Source organism: Colossoma macropomum, unplaced genomic scaffold, assembly GCF_904425465.1.
Source record: "Colossoma macropomum unplaced genomic scaffold, Colossoma_macropomum, whole genome shotgun sequence".
NCBI lineage: Eukaryota > Metazoa > Chordata > Actinopteri > Characiformes > Serrasalmidae > Colossoma > Colossoma macropomum.
The window spans coordinates 5,371,005-5,387,808 of record NW_023494801.1 but is presented as its reverse complement, the minus strand read 5'-3'; the positions used below and the strand labels follow the sequence as shown (position 1 = coordinate 5,387,808).

The window sequence follows — 16,804 nt, the reverse complement described above, 5'->3', positions numbered from 1 at the left end:
CTACTGCCCAGAACAGAGCCTACTATATCACCGTAGTGTAATAACTGAAGTAACAATATTCACACGCTCCACCGAACACCAACACCTGCCGCTTCCATCTGCTTGATACTGTGTGTGAGCACACGTACACTGAAATGACTGGCAAAGATCACACGGCTCTCTCTGGAATGATCTGGTCAGGACTATGTTGACCCAAAGGCGAACAGGTGTCTCCTTCTCCTCCATCGTCAGGGCCAGTGCTGGTTTTGGGCAGAGTCATCTGCAGGGCACACCACAGAGCAGTGCGTGACTTCCTGGTGCTACTGCTCAGGTCCTTCAGTGCAGAGGCCAAAAGGAAGATTTCTGAGTGAGGTAAACAGAAAAAGGAACACTTTAACATACACTATATGGACAAAAGTATTGGGACACCTACACATTACACCTGCAAGAGCTTCTATGACATCCCATTCTAAATTCATAAGCATTAATATGGAGTTGGTCCCCCTTTGCAGCTGTAACAGCTTCCACTCTTCTAGGAAGCTTTCTACAAGATTTTGTAGTGTGTCTGGGAATTTCTGCCCATTCATCCAGAAAAGCATCTGTGAGGTCAGACACTGATGTTGGACGAGAGGGCCCGGCTCACAATCTTCGCTCTAGTTCATCCCAAAGGTGTTCGATGGGGTTGAGGTCAGGGCTCTGTGCAGGTCAGTCAAGTTCTTCCACACCAAACTCACCCGACCATGCCTTTGTGGACCTTGCTCTGTGCACTGAGATACAGTCCATGCTGGAACAGAAAAGGGTCTTACCCAAACTTTTCCCGCAAAGTTCGAACCATTAGATTTCCTTTCACTGAAACTAAGGGGCCTAGCCCAACCCTTGAAAACCCCATAGCATTTTCCCTCCTCCACTAAACTTCACCGTTGACACAATGCAGTCAGGCAGGTAATGTTCCCCTGGCATTCACCCAAACCCAGACTCGTCCATCAGACTGCCAGACAGAGAGGTGTGATTTGTCACTCCACAGAATATGTTTCCACTGCTCCAGAGTCCAGTGGACACATGCTTAACACCACTCCATCTGATGCTTGGCATTATGCATCATTATGTAAGGCTTGAAACCCATGTCATGAAGCTCCTGGCACAGTTTTTGAGCTGATGTTAAAGCCAGAGGAGGTTTGGAACTCTGCTGAGTCAGCAGAGCGTCAGTGACTTTTATGCACTATGTGTCTCAGCACTCAGCGACCCCACTCTTTTTTGTAACTTTTTGTGGTCTGACACTTCGTGGTTGAGTTGCTGTGGTTCCTAAATGTTTCCTTTTTCCATAACACCATTCACAGTTGATTGTGGAATATCTAAAAGGGAAAAATTACTGACTTGCAATGGTTTATACTGGGACTGAATGCAAGACCTAAATTCAATTATTAAGAGGTGTGTCCCAATACTTTTGTCCATGTAGTGCATTTTAATGTTTCTACTTAGGAGAGCAAGGGGTCAAAAACTGTTTTTATTTTTTACATGACTTGTTAACACCAGTTAACAAGTGCTGATGATTTCATGATAAAATGAACAATGCTCCCAAATATTTGAAATTAAGTATAATTAATTTAGGTTAAATTAAATTAAGTTTTTTTTCTCCACTGTAAAGTTACCATGGACAGTAATGATAACCTGATGCTTTGTTTCTAACGTACATGTTCACTGAACAAATGTATAAGGGTGACCATGCAGGTGCTTTTTAGGTGTAGTGCACACTCCTCTACAGACAACAAAGAATAGAAGCGTACTTGAGAGTATTTGAAAAGGCCTCATCTAAACACCTCTTTATAAATCAAATGAAGCAGCTTTGCTGAGAAAATATGTACCTTCAACAATTCCATGTTCAGTAAGTTGAAAAAAGAAACAATATATTATAGGCAAAGTCACAATCATTTCTTAAGACCCAAAGCACAGGCTAAATAATGCATTATGTTATCAGGACTGAACAACTATGATACTGATAATGGTTACCTAAACCAATTATCTACCATTACAGACAGGGCAGAAGTATTTTTTGGATGTCTGAAGCTTTTGGGATGTTACCACCTCTGTATGTCCAGATGAGGGTGTAACTACCTCTGTCTTCCCTGAGGTAAGCTGAGCCTTGTCTCTGTCTGCTGCTGCTGTTGAGGAATTCATCCTTGCGCCGGGCCTGAGTGATGTAGATAGCCTCCAGGTGCCTGTCCAATGCTGAACAGATATTAGCATGGAGAGGAAAACTCCACAAGCGCTCCATTTTCCCCAGCAAACTCACTACCTGTAAAATAACATACCACTAATTTGAAAAGACACCACTTTATCTCATGGTACTGATAATAAAATGATGGACACCTCAAATATACAGTACAGTACAAAACTTTCTTTTAGTCCAAATTTTATTTTTTTAGACATTATATTTCATATTTTGCTAAAAGGACTTGCTCCCCCAAGAAAAAAACATATTGATTTAAACACAAAACACATAATTACAAGAAACTCATATAACACAAACAATATGCTAGTAAAAACAAGTCTATAGCGCTTACCCTCCTAGCTCAATCTTTTTGATCTCTCATCTATAAATTTGTACTGACCTTGGCCTGTTCTCGAAGCTGATCCACTATGAGCCTGTCAACTCTGGAGGGGTTGGGAGGCATTTTGGGCAGAGAGCTATTGCTCTCCATAGACAAATGTTTGTCTGGGTAGCTCTTTACCAGTACAGCCTCTGTCTATAAGAAAATAACACTTAACTGCTTTTCATGTTTCACATCATAAATGCTCTCAAGGCCTAGCTCTAATGACTCCACGAAGTCAGCCCTAAACATCAAGAGGTTTGTGACAATTGGCCCAAAAGGAGGAAAAGAGCACAAGCTGTAGCTGTTATGTGGGTAGGGCATTAGATAGTTTTCAGTACAAAATGCTAAGTCAGCATTTGGAACTTTACTGATGCTTAACTGAAACTTAAAAACTCTGGAGCATTGCAACTTAGAACTGGAACTGGAAACATTACCTTTTTTCTCTCTTTCTCCAGCATTCTCCATTGCTCGTAGCACTCCTCCAGATAATGGTGCAGTTGGCTCATAGGGGCTCCACGGCTCTTGGTGAGTTTGGGTGACCTCATGGTGTGCAGAAACCCAGGAAAAGACCCATCTACACCAGCTGGGTTTGGCCCTATCAGCTCCTGTAGGTAGGGGTTTAAGGTTGCAAATTCTCCATCTGGCAGAAGCTCACTCATGTCCACATAAGGCATGGAGGGTCCATAGGGCAGCAAAGAGCGGGAAGGGAACAAGTGACACTGATTCTGTCGAGGATCCCCCATCTGGTACATGTAAGGAAACATTTGGCATGGCAGGGATTTGGCTTGGCTGAAGCCAGCCCCTTTGTGTCTGGCATGACCAGCATACATATTGCCTAGAAATGGGTTCTGCAGGAGGCCCTGTTGTTTGTCTGCCTCCCTCGGAAAGCTAGCTGGTGATTTGGGTTTTGCTCCAATCCGCTGCCCCTCAGATGTGGCAGCAGAACCTTGCAGCTTGCCTTTGTCTAGCTGCAAGTTGAAGTCCACTCCATCTCCACTGCCAGCTACGTTCCTCAGACCTTCCAGACCCAGGCCTAAGCCTGCTTGGCCCATCCTTCCTTGTAGACTCAAACCATCACCCTGCCCAAAATCAGTGAGGACTCTGGCTGTAGGCCTCTGCTGGGATGACAAGAGTGGAACAAATTCAGCCAGAGAGTGGGACAAGAGCTTGGATATCCCTGGGTGCTCAGTGTTGATGCTGGTCTTGGCTGGAAGCTTTGCTTTACTCTGGTAGTGGTTTGACTGGCCATGATGGAACTGGTGGAGACTGGTTTGGTGGGTTCTAGTTTCTCTCTGGGTTGTCTCTTTGCTTTGGGGAGGAGCTGAAGGGTTAAAGGGGGGTGAGAAGTTTTTACAATGTTCAAAATAGTCTGATGGCTGACTGAACCCAGAAAACTCCTTGGGGGTGTAATCACTTTGCAAGGGTTGACTTTTCACACCATCACATGCTCTTTGCTCCCTCAAGCTTCCAGTCATTTCTCTCTTAAGACTAGGCATATGAGAAACAAATGCCGACATCTTTTGGAGCGGGAGACTCTTCAGACGGACCATGTTTTCATCCTGAGCCTTCACAAAATTGTTCTGAGCTAATTCACTTTTGTAGACATCCCCCTCCTCCCCCATAAGAAGAGCCTGGATGTTACTGGTCAACATGTTGGCATCCTGTGTAGAAAATGATCTGTTCTTTTGCACTTTGGGTCTGCTCAATGCAATGAAGTCTTGGTAAGGGCTGAAGCAAGAGTCATTCATCATGTTTGAAAGTCGACACAGGTCATTAAGTGAATCCATGTTTTCAGAGAGGGCATCGCTGATGCTGCAGAAGCTGTTGTCCTTCCCAGGCATAGGAGTGCCATACTCAGATTTCCCCACTCTGCCCTTGGAAAGGTAGGCATTAGTAGCAGGGGGGATACTGAGACCAGGAGGAGGTCTGGTTAAATCTTGGACACCTGGGGTATAGGTATCAGGTTCTCCATTGCAAGTGGAGAAAAGCCAGGCAGGGTCAGCAGCATCAAATGCTGGTACATTAACGCCATTGAAATGCTGGTAAATGTCAGCGCTTTGATTAGAGTCTCTTCCCACTGGCTCCGGACAGAAATGGTCAGACTGCATGCCAGAGCTGGACTGCATCTTGGCCTCAGAATTAAAGTATTGCAAGTTGTCCTCCTTCATAGATTTGGGGGACCACACAGTTTTAAGACCAGATAATGTCCTGTTGAGATCACTGTTATAGTTAAATACACAGAGATAGTTTTGAAATGAGCTTATCATAGTTTGCATCATTAGAAAGAATAAAATATTGTCAATTAGAGATTTAAAGTAAATCAATGTATCATTAGGTTACTAACTCCTGTGAGAAGTAGGAGTCCATTGGATCAACCTCCTCCAAGATAGTTGACACTAATCCATAAAGATCAGTCTCACTCCCGCAACCATTGCCATCTATAGGATTCCTGGGACAGACAAATAAAGTGACATCAATTAGCAACCCACCTAAGTCTGTTTTGCTTCCTAAATACACATAGAAGTTCGTTCTTATATAGATATATATTAATTTACATAATAATCAATGTGCTGATGCAGGGTACATCTGAGCAATGCAGACTTGCATAGAAACAAAACAATTTAAAGATTCTTAAATGATTAATCAAACAGATCCTGACACAACTTTCCTCATGCCGGCCTTACACCAAACAACTTTTCAAGCGATTTCACTGTCGCAGACAAATTTCCAATGTCGGAATTAAATCACGAGAGTCTTACTGCATAGATATTAATATATATCTATATAAGAACATACTTCTCTGAGTATTTAGGGGCAGTCATGGGCTGATGGGGCAGTCATGGGCTGGAGGTTAGGGAACCAGCCATGTGACCGGCAGGTCATTAGTTCTATCCCCTGAGCCGACAGTATGTGGCTGAGGTTCCCCTGAGCAAGGCACCTAACCCCCAGCTGCTCCCTGGGCGCCGTGGATAGGGCCACCCACTGCTCCAGGCAAGTGTGCTCACTGCCCCCTAGTGTGTGTGTTCACTAGTGTGTATGTGGTGTTTCACTGCATGGATGGGTTAGACTGCGGAGGTGAAATTTCCCCATTGTGGGACTGATAAGTGTCAATTAATCTAATCTAGTAGCATCACGCTCGCGTTATCTTGATCGTTTAGTGTGAGGAGGTTAGGATGGCGGTCTTAACTCAGTCTTTTTCTCGTCTTGACGCTACGACAAAATCAACCGTGTTTGATATTATCCTAAGTTTTAAGTCTTGGCTTATGCAGACAGTGACGTGCCAGAGAGAGAGAGAGAGAGTGCTAGGGAGAAAATGCATGCACCCAATCACCAATGCTGACTCACTGCATGTTTTGTTGATGTATAAGTCTTGATGTTAAATAAAATGTATTTGTGTTGATCTGCCAGAATATACAGTTCTACACTGAACTGAGCTGAGCCTCAGATCTTTACACGCCCAGCCAACATTTAATTTGTACCACTACAGAGTGGAGAAGAAAAAGGGTTTCTCTGTTTGTAAATCTCCCTGGTGTATGATGATGGGAAACAATCTCAAAAATCTAGTTGCAGTCTTGCAAATAGTGACCCTGCACAATCCCCAGTCTTTGCAAAAGCATAGCGTGTGACTAAAAACTCTGTGACACTGTCTTTAGATGTGAGAGGGTGTCAGACTACAGTCTTTTCAAAGTTTTTTCAAAGTCTTCTAGTGTATGGCTAGCATTAGCTGGTGCACTGAATACTTGCAAAATTTAGAAACTTAATTATAACTATATTTCACACCTCTTTATCATTTAATCTTTCATTGTTATCATTTTTTATAAAAGGCTTTCACCCTCATTTTTCGTGTTTTATGTTATATTTGTGAAACAAGACTGTATTTAAATATTTTGGACCTTTTAATAATGTATATGTGCAAAAAATGTATTCTGTATCTGTACATGACTACAATTTACAAATCTGACCTGTTTTTGGAGATGCCTTGAGCATAGTTTATCAGCTGATCAGGGTCATCTTGAGCTGCCCAGGAATTATAGGGCAGTTGTGGTTCGTCATGCAAGGAAAAATCTGTGGTGAAATGCTGAGACAGTTGCCCACTATCTCCGCTAAAATCATTCTGTTTAAGAAAGACAAAAAATTAAATAAAACAAATGCTTGCATTAAACATCTCTATGTGAATTCCCATTTTAATTCAAGTCATTCACTAATGTGGTGCATTTACCATTAATACTGCATCTCACCTGAAACTTGTAGGGGGAGTAGTATGAGTCTGATCCAGTATTATGAAACTGATCAAAGGCCATCTTTGCCCCATTTGCATCCACACTGATTTTACCTTTTCCTGCATTATTAACCTTTAATCACAAAAGAGGACAATATCTATAATAAGACACATTGATTATGCCATAATAAATAGTAAACACAAGCTACATAGGGAAAATGAGTTTGGTTGTATCAGAGATGGCTAATGATGGAAAGATAGACAGATAGATAGACAGATAAATAGATAGATAGAGACAAACAGATAGATAGATAGATAGATAGATAGATAGATAGATAGATATAGATGGATGCATAGATAGAAAGATGGATAAATGAATAGATAGATAGATAGATAGATAGATGGACAGATAGATAGGTAGACAGATAGACAGACAGATAGAAAGATAGATAGATAGATAGAGAGAGAGAGAGAGAGAGAGAGAATAAAAGCAAGATACCCTGGGACACCCCACCCTGATTCCAGTATTTAAAATTCAGGCAGGTTTTTGTAGCTTAACTCTGGAAGCACCAACCTTTCAACCTTTTCTATCCATCAGTCCATCTTTACTATTTTATAACAACTTTTATAAGAGAATGACTGGAAGTGTTTGTGAGATTTGGACTGAAATACTGCTTGGTTCATCTAAACCACAATGACACTTTTCTTCATTCGAGTCTAAATCACTTAAGTTAACTGAAGCCTATCAATCAAACTGCTTCTCAAGAACTTTTTCGTTTTTATGTTGAACGTTTTTTCAACTGCCAACCCATTTTTACACTGTAGTTCTTTTGCTACGTGAGTGACAAATAAAGACGAATAGGGTCTTTTCACATGCTGGCTGGCTAACTGGTCAACCTGCTGTGGCCACGATGGTGCCGAGACAAACATTTAACATAGTCTTTGCGAAACAACGATGGTAAAATTTCACACAGTCAAAAACGAAATTTGAGGTGATGTTTAAAAAAAAACAACTAAGTAAAATTAACTTGGCCAGGACAAGACTAAAATGAACTATGGACCTTGTTAGCTTACTGTTCTTTCAAGCATGTTTGGCTAACTTTCAGAATCCAACCCTTCAGAAATACCTCAGATATGAAAAAAACTGTGTTTCTGATTGTCCAGAAAAAGCACTGACAGCCTCGTTTTACACGTAAGTTACCGTTAATTATAGAAGCCTCTGTAATAATTTAAGTCGCTGTTGGCTCCGTTATCGCGAGTTGAGATTAACGAGTTCCTTCTCGAGCAACCGTTAGCACACCTACGCTGGTTAGCTAGGTTAGCTAACTGAGCTACTGGGTCAGCAAACTTCAGTTAGCAACACGAGCTAACGTTACCACTAAAGTGCCCTCTCCATCCATCTTACCTCCATCTATAGCAACAACAAAGTACTTGTCTCGATGAAATGACTTCTTATCGTAATTTATTTCCACGATTGTCACCTTAATAATCAGTATTATTATTAGTTAAGGGTGGATTTCAGGCTAGTTTAATCTCCTGAAGTGACCGAAGGTGACCACAGATTCGATAGACTTGAAATCTCGATACGCCTCGCGCTCCGCCCGTTAAAAACAACCACATTAAAAAAACGGTTCTAATAGTTAATATTCCGTCGGTTTTAATTGGTCGGCGGGATCAGAACCAGCCAATCAGAATGCACTAACCGGGCAGGATTCCCTACCATAGCAACAGCAGACGTTTTTCAGTTACCGTCTCCCCTGAGAACATAAACGCACCGCTGAACGGGCTAAAGCGCCAGAGATACAGGAAAATAGACAATAAACAGAAAAACATTGGCTCGTTCTTATTAGGCCCATGTCTGCTTATGGACAGTGGGGTTATAATAATAAAAGTACGTCAGAAAAATTAAGCGAGAGGGTCGGCTTATTATATTATTTTCACCTTTTAGTTTTGTATTCGATTTTCAGCAAAAACGTATAGAGCCGACTGGCCTACAGATATAATAGCAAAAAAAGAGCATTAGAAACAATCAGTGGGTTAAAACTTGATGGTTTTGCTTTGTAATGGGAACTAGCTTAACATTAGAGACCACTAGTTTCCTGTAGGACACCTTTAGATCCCATTAGGAAACCATCGGATTCATCTATAATTTGTCCCAGAACACCTGTTAAACCATCAGTTCTGGATATAATGCAATATGAGTAAATATCCACAAGGTGGCGGTGTATACCTCTTAACCATAGGTAGGTAGATAGACAGATAGATAGATAGATAGATAGATAGATAGATATGCTTCTAATTTACTTGATTTAAATATAAACACCGTTTTCACACAAATAAGCATGTTACCTCAACATACAATTATATCCAGAAGTAAATAAACTGAAAGACAAAGTTGTGTTTATGTAGAAATGATGAACATATTAAATCAAGTAAATTCATCACAGAAAATCTGATGTGGAAAAACGTCCTGCTTCTTTAGAATCACACTATATTTTTCCATCCTCTTATTCCTGAGGAATACTGCATGTTTACTCTGTTTACACAGACAGACAAATGTGGAGATAAACTGTTTCTATCTGAAAGTTCCTGATTCTGTAGAAACCCAAACGGAAATATGCGTCAGTTCATGCATTTCAATTTAAAGGCGTATATTTGCTTATTTGGAGTTCCCATAAATATCCAACTTAAATTTGTCACATACGTACATACATGTGACATACATGCCAGCTTATTTGAAATGGATTATTTTCAATATGGGACATATAAATCATGATCCATTTAACATACATATGTAACACATATTTAACAATATATGATAGAAAGCACTAGTCATATATGGTTGCTGTATATTACTCATATATGCGAGGTTCATGTCAGACAATGAAGGGTTTTTTTCAGTGTTTATATTCATATATGTATGACCAATGTATTAGACACACTGTATATCAGGCAAACGTTATACATGTGATCTATATATGATGTATGTATGTATTCACCCACCTATCAGACATATATGATCCATGTATTATACACATATGCCCAAATATTCGATGCTTATACATGTGCATAACATATATTTTGAAATATATGCCTGACCGTGTGATATATGAACATATATGGCCATATATCTGATTTATATATGGGGAGTGTGTGTGATATAAAGTTTTTCAACTGTGTTTATGTCTGAACTACACTGCACTTTTTCTCTATTGTTCAGACTGACAGAGCTGTGAACACTTTGGAAAGTAAAAAATAGGGGAAAAATCGGGAAAAAGTCCGATTTCACGACTTTATTTACGTACAAACAAAACCAGTATGTCCTCTTCCAGCCCGTGTGGGTACATTTTCAGGTTTTCTGCTGCCTGCAGCTCGGTGCTTCTCCTCTGGCCGCAGATCATCAGGCGAGCTTAGGGAGTCTGGAAGAGTGTCTGTTTCAAGGCCCCCCGAACTCGCTCCTCCTTCATCTCGTAACAGCGCAGCGTAAGGGGGGGGGGGCTTGAAACCGCCCATCGGACAAAGAGGGTGAAAAAAAAGTCATGCAGTTCTGCAAGGCAGCTCGCGGCTGTCGGTCGGGAAAGTTGTGAGAAGTTCGCGTGTAGCGCGTCTGTTTTTTGTAGTAAGTATATGAAATAATATGTTATTTAAATCTTAACGTGCGCAGTTTTGTGACTTAGTTTAAGTTTAGTAACTTGTCGCGATAATGGAGACGAGTCCGAGCTCGCCTGCCTTCTCCACGTTGCTGCTGCTGCTGCTGTCGTCCTTGCTCGCCTCGGTGTGTGGACAGTATCAAGGTGACCATGGCATAGCCGTGCCCGACCACGGCTTCTGCCAGCAAATTACGATCCCCCTGTGCACGGACATCGCCTACAACCAGACTATAATGCCCAACCTGGTGGGCCACTACAGCCAGGAAGACGCTGGATTAGAGGTGCACCAGTTTTATCCATTGGTGAAGGTCCAGTGTTCTCCAGAGCTCAAGTTCTTCCTGTGCTCCATGTATGCACCCGTATGTACCGTGCTGGAGAAGGCCATCCCGCCGTGCCGGTCCATTTGCGAGAGGGCCAAACAGGGCTGCGAGGCGCTTATGAACAAATTTGGCTTCCAGTGGCCAGAGAGGCTGCGGTGTGAGAACTTCCCTGTGTTGGGCGACGGCCACATATGTGTTGGTCAGAACGATTCCACGTCCACCGCACCACCTGCCCACAATGTGATTCCGGGAACGCCGGAAGTCTACCTGTTTTCCACACCGGACAGGCCTTTCCGCTGTCCGCCATCGCTCAAGGTCCCGTCATATCTCAACTACAAGTTCCTCGGGGAGCCAGACTGCGGCGCCCCATGTGAATCTTCTAGAACCCATGGAGCCTACATGTTCTTCAACGACCAGGAGATCGCCTTCGCCCGCGTCTGGATCCTAGTCTGGTCGTGTTTGTGTTGCGCATCCACCCTTTTCACCGTGACCACGTATTTGGTGGACATGCAGCGCTTCAAGTACCCCGAGCGGCCAATCATTTTCTTGTCCGGCTGCTACACCATGGTTTCCATCGCCTACATCACGGGCTACTTCCTCGGGGATAAAGTCGTATGCAACGAAAGCTTCTTCCCCGAAACCTACAAAACCATAGTGCAGGGCACGAAGAAAGAGGGCTGCACCATCCTCTTCATGATGCTGTACTTCTTTAGCATGGCCTCCTCCATCTGGTGGGTCATCCTGTCGCTCACCTGGTTCCTGGCTGCGGGGATGAAGTGGGGCCACGAGGCCATCGAAGCCAACTCACAGTACTTCCACCTGGCCGCCTGGGCTGTACCAGCGGTGAAGACCATCAGCATCCTGGCAATGGGGCAGATAGATGGTGACGTTTTGAGCGGCGTCTGCTTTGTGGGCCTCAACAATGTGGATCCGCTGCGAGGCTTCGTCCTGGCGCCGCTCTTCATCTACCTCTTCATCGGCACGTCCTTCTTGCTGGCCGGCTTCGTCTCGCTCTTCCGAATCCGCACCATCATGAAACACGACGGCACCAAGACGGAGAAACTGGAGCGGCTCATGGTGCGCATCGGCGTCTTCTCCGTGCTGTACACGGTGCCGGCCACCATCGTCATCGCCTGCTTCTTCTATGAGCAGGCCTTCCGGGAGCACTGGGAGCGCAGCTGGATCAGCATGCACTGCAAGAGCCTGGCCATCCCCTGCCCCATGCAGCCTGGCCCAAGGATGACCCCGGACTTCACCGTCTACATGATCAAGTACCTCATGACCCTCATCGTCGGGATCACCTCTGGCTTCTGGATCTGGTCGGGCAAGACCCTCCATTCTTGGAGGAAGTTCTACACACGCCTCACCAACGGCCAACACGGCGAGACCACCGTGTAGGAGCCTTCTACAGTACAAACTCTCAGCGAGGGAATGTCACTCTCTGCCTTTTTTAACTGATGACTGAATTTGTTGCTCTTCACAAAGACAAACTGTGGAACTTTGTGTTTTCACTTATTGTCAGTATTCCCAATCCTGAACGCAGCCACTTCTTGACGTTTGCTGTTGAATATTGTATGTCACTTGTAAGACTTGCGGGATGAGGAGATTAGGAGTGTTTTTCTTTTTTTTTTCTGTTGTTTGTTTTGTTCTGTTTTTTTTTTTGTACTCACAAAAATGAACAAGCTGAGGCTAAACAAAAACCAAACCTGGATTTTCCAAAAGAAACAAACGTGGCCATTTCGATGCCATGTGCTGAAACGCTCTCTCCCCCCTCCACTCTGTCTATCCCCTCCCTGTTTTTCCTCCTCAACTTACCAGCCATGAAAAACTAAGGCTTGTAGCGCAAGATGCCAGCTGGGAATTCAGCAAAAAAAGAGGGAGGTGTGCTGTGGGGGAGGAGAAGGGGGCCTTTGAACGTGGACTTCTTTTCCTTTTTGTTTTTTCTTGCAGTAAATTGTGCTAGATGTGCTTTGAGGCACTGTAAATACTATTTGTAAGAAAGTATATATATTTGAATATAATTATATATTTGTATTTAAACTCTGGAATGATTCTTGTTTTCAAGTTTGGTCAAGTGCCTAAACCTCATTCTCTCTCTCTCTCTCTTTCTCTCTCTCATCGTCAGGCGGAGTAATCTGTAATCATATTTCTCCCTCATGAGCTCCATCACTCCCTTCGGAAAGCTGTTTCAAATTAAAAAGGTTCACTAAATCAAATGCTCTTCCTGCTTGCCCCCCCTGCCCCCCCGTACCTCTAATACAGGCCAGCGTCATGTGAAAAGTGACCAAACCCGCTCATTTATATACACTGTCCATCAAAAGTCTGGGGACACCTTGCCAGATTTTCACAGCTACCTCCTTATTATGTTAGGTTATAGTTTTCAAGGCCCATATTCTATATTTTTTTGCTTGTATCTTATTTTTCCTTAGGTCCACTTACATTTGTGCAGGTGTATATACCCAAAAAACAGTCTTAATTCTTTTCTACAAGGCTATTTTCAAATCTCTCTTTATACTTAGAATTACACAGGCTTTTTAACTTATAGCATCTTTAAGTCTGATATATTGCTGTTGTAGGAATGTGACTTCATGTCTCCATTTATGTCATTTTTCAGTTTTTGACATAATGTGAAAACGCCTGTTGTCTTTTGCATTGTGTGTAAATTTCAGGATGAATGGACCAAAAGAAACGACCCAAGATTACTTGGAAAAAATTCTGGTTCCACTGACTTACATTAAAGTCAAGTCGATTTTTCCTTCTCCTGTAAAGTTATCAATTTGGAGATGTGTGGTTTTGTTCCGACAACAGTGATATGTAAATGAGCTCTCTGTTGACTTATATTGTGCAGTCAGGACTGCTGTAGGCATTTGTAAATGTGCTTTCATTTTGTCATTCACAAAAACTGAATTCACAACTGACTTTTTGCAGCTTAGTTTGTGTATATGGGCTGTGTGGAGGGGGGAGTGTATGATATTGTATTATGTTGTGACATTACATATCATCACTGAACAGAACCTCATATTTTCAAAAATGGTAACTTTACAAGAGAAGGAAAAACATGCTTAACTTGTAATTGACTTTAATGGATTTTTTTTTCTCAGATAATTTTGGACATTTGGAATTTTAACACAAAGCATATCTGAATTTTTCACAACAAAAAAAAATGATACAATGTTCTGTTATATTATCAGTGTTTACATACTGAATCTGAGTCTTATTTCAAAAATGAAGTAATCCGTCATATGGGCCCTTTAACTAAGAAAAACCTGCAAATGGGTTCATTACCGTACTGCTAATATGCTAATGCTAATCACAGGGCTCACCAGCCTTATCCACGAAGAGCTGGTGTGGCTGCAGGTTCTCAATCCAGCAAAGCAAAAGCACACCTCAAATAGCTAATCGGTGGTTTGAAGACTGAGACTAACTGATTAAACAAGCAGAATCAGGTGTTCTTCTGCTTGTTTGGAATGAAAACCTGCAGCCAAACAGGCCCTTTGTGGACAAGACTGGTGACCACCATGCTGATCCTTTGGATATTTTTAGCTTCGCTCCGCTTCATGTTCATCAAAGCGTCGGGATGCAGAGCAGGTCCTCCCCAAATAACGATTCAACAGTTTTCCAAACTTTTGCTAAAAGCGTGTTTGAAGCTCATATTGAACTTTTGGCTCAGAGGTGGTTTAAACAGCTGAAAGGTTTGAGTGCTGACATCATACTGAGTGAATAAAAAGCAAGGCCCTTAGCGTTATTCCCAATATAGGGTGCTTTTTTGCAGTTTTCGAAGCATTGAGTGTCTCAGTGCTTTGTGCAGGGCCTGTATGTGAGAGAGAATCAGATAAAAGCTGATGCATGTGCTCTTTTTTTATCTTCAGTTCATTTTTTGGTGTAGGGTGTAAAGCAGAAAACTCTTAAACAGCAAATGGTTCTCACATGATGTGGACATCAGGGGCTGCTGGGAGAAGGAAATGAGGAGCACATGATAAGAGAGCAACCGGTGTGTGTGTGTGTGTGTGTGTGTACATGTTTAGAACAAAATCGCCCTGACGTTGTAGTTAAACCAGTGAAAAACGGTTAACCTACGTGACAAAAACATGACACAGTGTTTTTGTAAATGAATCTGTAAAGGTTTTTTTTTATTTTTAATTTTTTTTTACAAAAGTGTGGTGTTTCATTTCTTAAAATACTTAAAACTGAAAGAACAAATGCATTTTTTGGGGGGTACTGAGGTTAAGATCAGGCTTAGAAAATTCTTATTACACATTTAGACACTTATGTACATCTGTGTATTACCACTATTGATAAAAGTACATACAAATGGGGCATATTGTTACATATATGAACTTACAAATATAAAATACAAATAAGGCATTTTTTAATTTTGTTTTATATATATGTATATATATATATATATATATATATATATATATATATATATATATATGTAGAGAGAGAGAGAGAGAGGGGGGACAATTTTAATTATTACTACATAAACAGTAATATGCAAAAGATTGGCCGCCCTGGTCAGATTTTTCTCTTGATTTTCTAAGTGAAAATAAGTGAACACATCCTTTACAGTGAACACATTTCTGCACATTTTAATACACAGTTACTGTTTATTTGATAAATTTAACACTGTGGGGCAATAAGCATAAAATGTGGCCTGTGAAGAAGTTATGGTACGTTTTATGTTTTATGTTGATTTTTTTCCATCAAGTTAAATTCAGCAAATAAACAGTGAGCTACCTTTTAAATGTTTGAAGAGTGTAAAATGTTTTGTAAATGTATCAGTTTTAGTGTTCTTGGGTTCTTGCTAGAGGTCTTGGATTATGTGGAGGTTCTTTAAACTTTAAACAGGTTCTTCATGATCACACATCTCATTTACCATAATAGTTCTCCAAAGAACCACCTGTTGAAATGTTCATTAGTGATCCTTCTATGACACTACGCAAAGAACCCTTTATTGCAACTTTGTTTTTAAGAACGTAGGTACTTTACATGGTGTTCAAATTTCATAAATGGAGCTATAGAAATATTTTTTCAATAACTTCCATTCAAACTAAGAACATTTTTTCTTTCTCCTGTAAAGTTTTGGAGATAGAAGGTTTTGTCATCAGTATATAATATACATATGGGACATTGCACAATATGTTATTACATATAGATATTTACATATCGCTGCTGTCAAAACCTCGCATCTCCGTTATTGTCGTTTTTCAGTTTTGACATCATTTGAAAATGCCTGTTGCTCTTTACATTGTGTCTAAATTTCATGATGAATTGACCAAAAGAAACAGCCTGTGACTTTGAAACAATTCTGGTTCCATTGACTTACATTAAAAGTAAAGTAGGTTTTTTCCTTCTCCTGTAAAGTTACCATTTTGGAGATACAAGGTTTTCTTCTGACACCAGTGATATTCAATTTGTTGTTGCATATACTTGCAGACACTTTATGCATATGAAATATATTATTACTACAAATAAATACATGCATGTGGGACATATTGTCATAGACATACATATTGTCGCTGCCATAAGAAACCTTCTATGTCCAAAATGGTAACTTTACAAGAGAATAAATAACATTCTTACTTCATTGAATTAAGGTAACAAGTCATTTTGGACCATTTTTATTCATCTTGAAGTTCCTGAATTCACAATGTAAAGAGCAGCTAATGTGTCCATTTATATATGTAACACAAAAGAGCTATATGTACATATCAATAGTGTATATATGGTCATATTTGTGACACTGTATGTCCTGACAAGCTATAAAAACAAGCATGAGTTGCTTACAGAAAGGCCTTCTTGCTTCGCTTAGCTGTCCTTTCTCCAAGTTCCATGTTCCAAATCCAGTGCCAGGAAAATTCTGCCGGAGTTTCTCAATGATAAAGGGTGCAGTGCAGAAAAGCTGCTGAACACACAGGATGATCATTTTGGTTTTTACAGCAAGTATTGCAGGAGTGACTGTGGGTTATTTACTTGATTCAAATATGCAGATCATGTCACGTGAATTAAATATATTACATTAGCATAATTACTGATAATAGA

General features: G+C 41.2%; 2 protein-coding genes across 2 annotated transcripts; one reads left to right on the top strand and one right to left on the bottom strand.

Annotated features, from left to right (window-relative positions):
- Positions 1-148: 148 nt before the first annotated feature.
- moto (minamoto) lies at positions 149-10,302 on the bottom strand. Its single transcript, XM_036590460.1, has 8 exons — positions 10,135-10,302; positions 6,809-6,922; positions 6,533-6,684; positions 4,915-5,019; positions 3,005-4,778; positions 2,589-2,723; positions 2,092-2,272; positions 149-342 (listed from the first exon to the last, which is right to left on the bottom strand). The coding sequence occupies exons 1-8, from the start codon at positions 10,300-10,302 to the stop codon at positions 149-151; spliced, it is 2,823 nt and encodes a 940-aa protein (XP_036446353.1).
- Positions 10,302-12,799, top strand: fzd2 (frizzled class receptor 2). The gene has a single exon (XM_036589981.1). The coding sequence runs from the start codon at positions 10,493-10,495 to the stop codon at positions 12,155-12,157; it is 1,665 nt and encodes a 554-aa protein (XP_036445874.1). The 5' UTR covers positions 10,302-10,492; the 3' UTR covers positions 12,158-12,799.
- Positions 12,800-16,804: the final 4,005 nt, after the last annotated feature.

Coding starts and splice junctions, on each gene's coding strand:
- moto (XM_036590460.1), bottom strand. CDS start 10,302: ATGGGCGGTTTCAAGCCCCCCCCCCCTTACGCTGCGCTGTTACGAGAT. Junction 2,724..3,004: donor TGGAGAAAGAGAGAAAAAAG/GTAATGTTTCCA, acceptor ATTTTCTTATAG/ACAGAGGCTGTACTGGTAAA. Junction 343..2,091: donor TTACCTCAGGGAAGACAGAG/GTAGTTACACCC, acceptor TACCTCACTCAG/AAATCTTCCTTTTGGCCTCT.
- fzd2 (XM_036589981.1), top strand. CDS start 10,493: ATGGAGACGAGTCCGAGCTCGCCTGCCTTCTCCACGTTGCTGCTGCTG.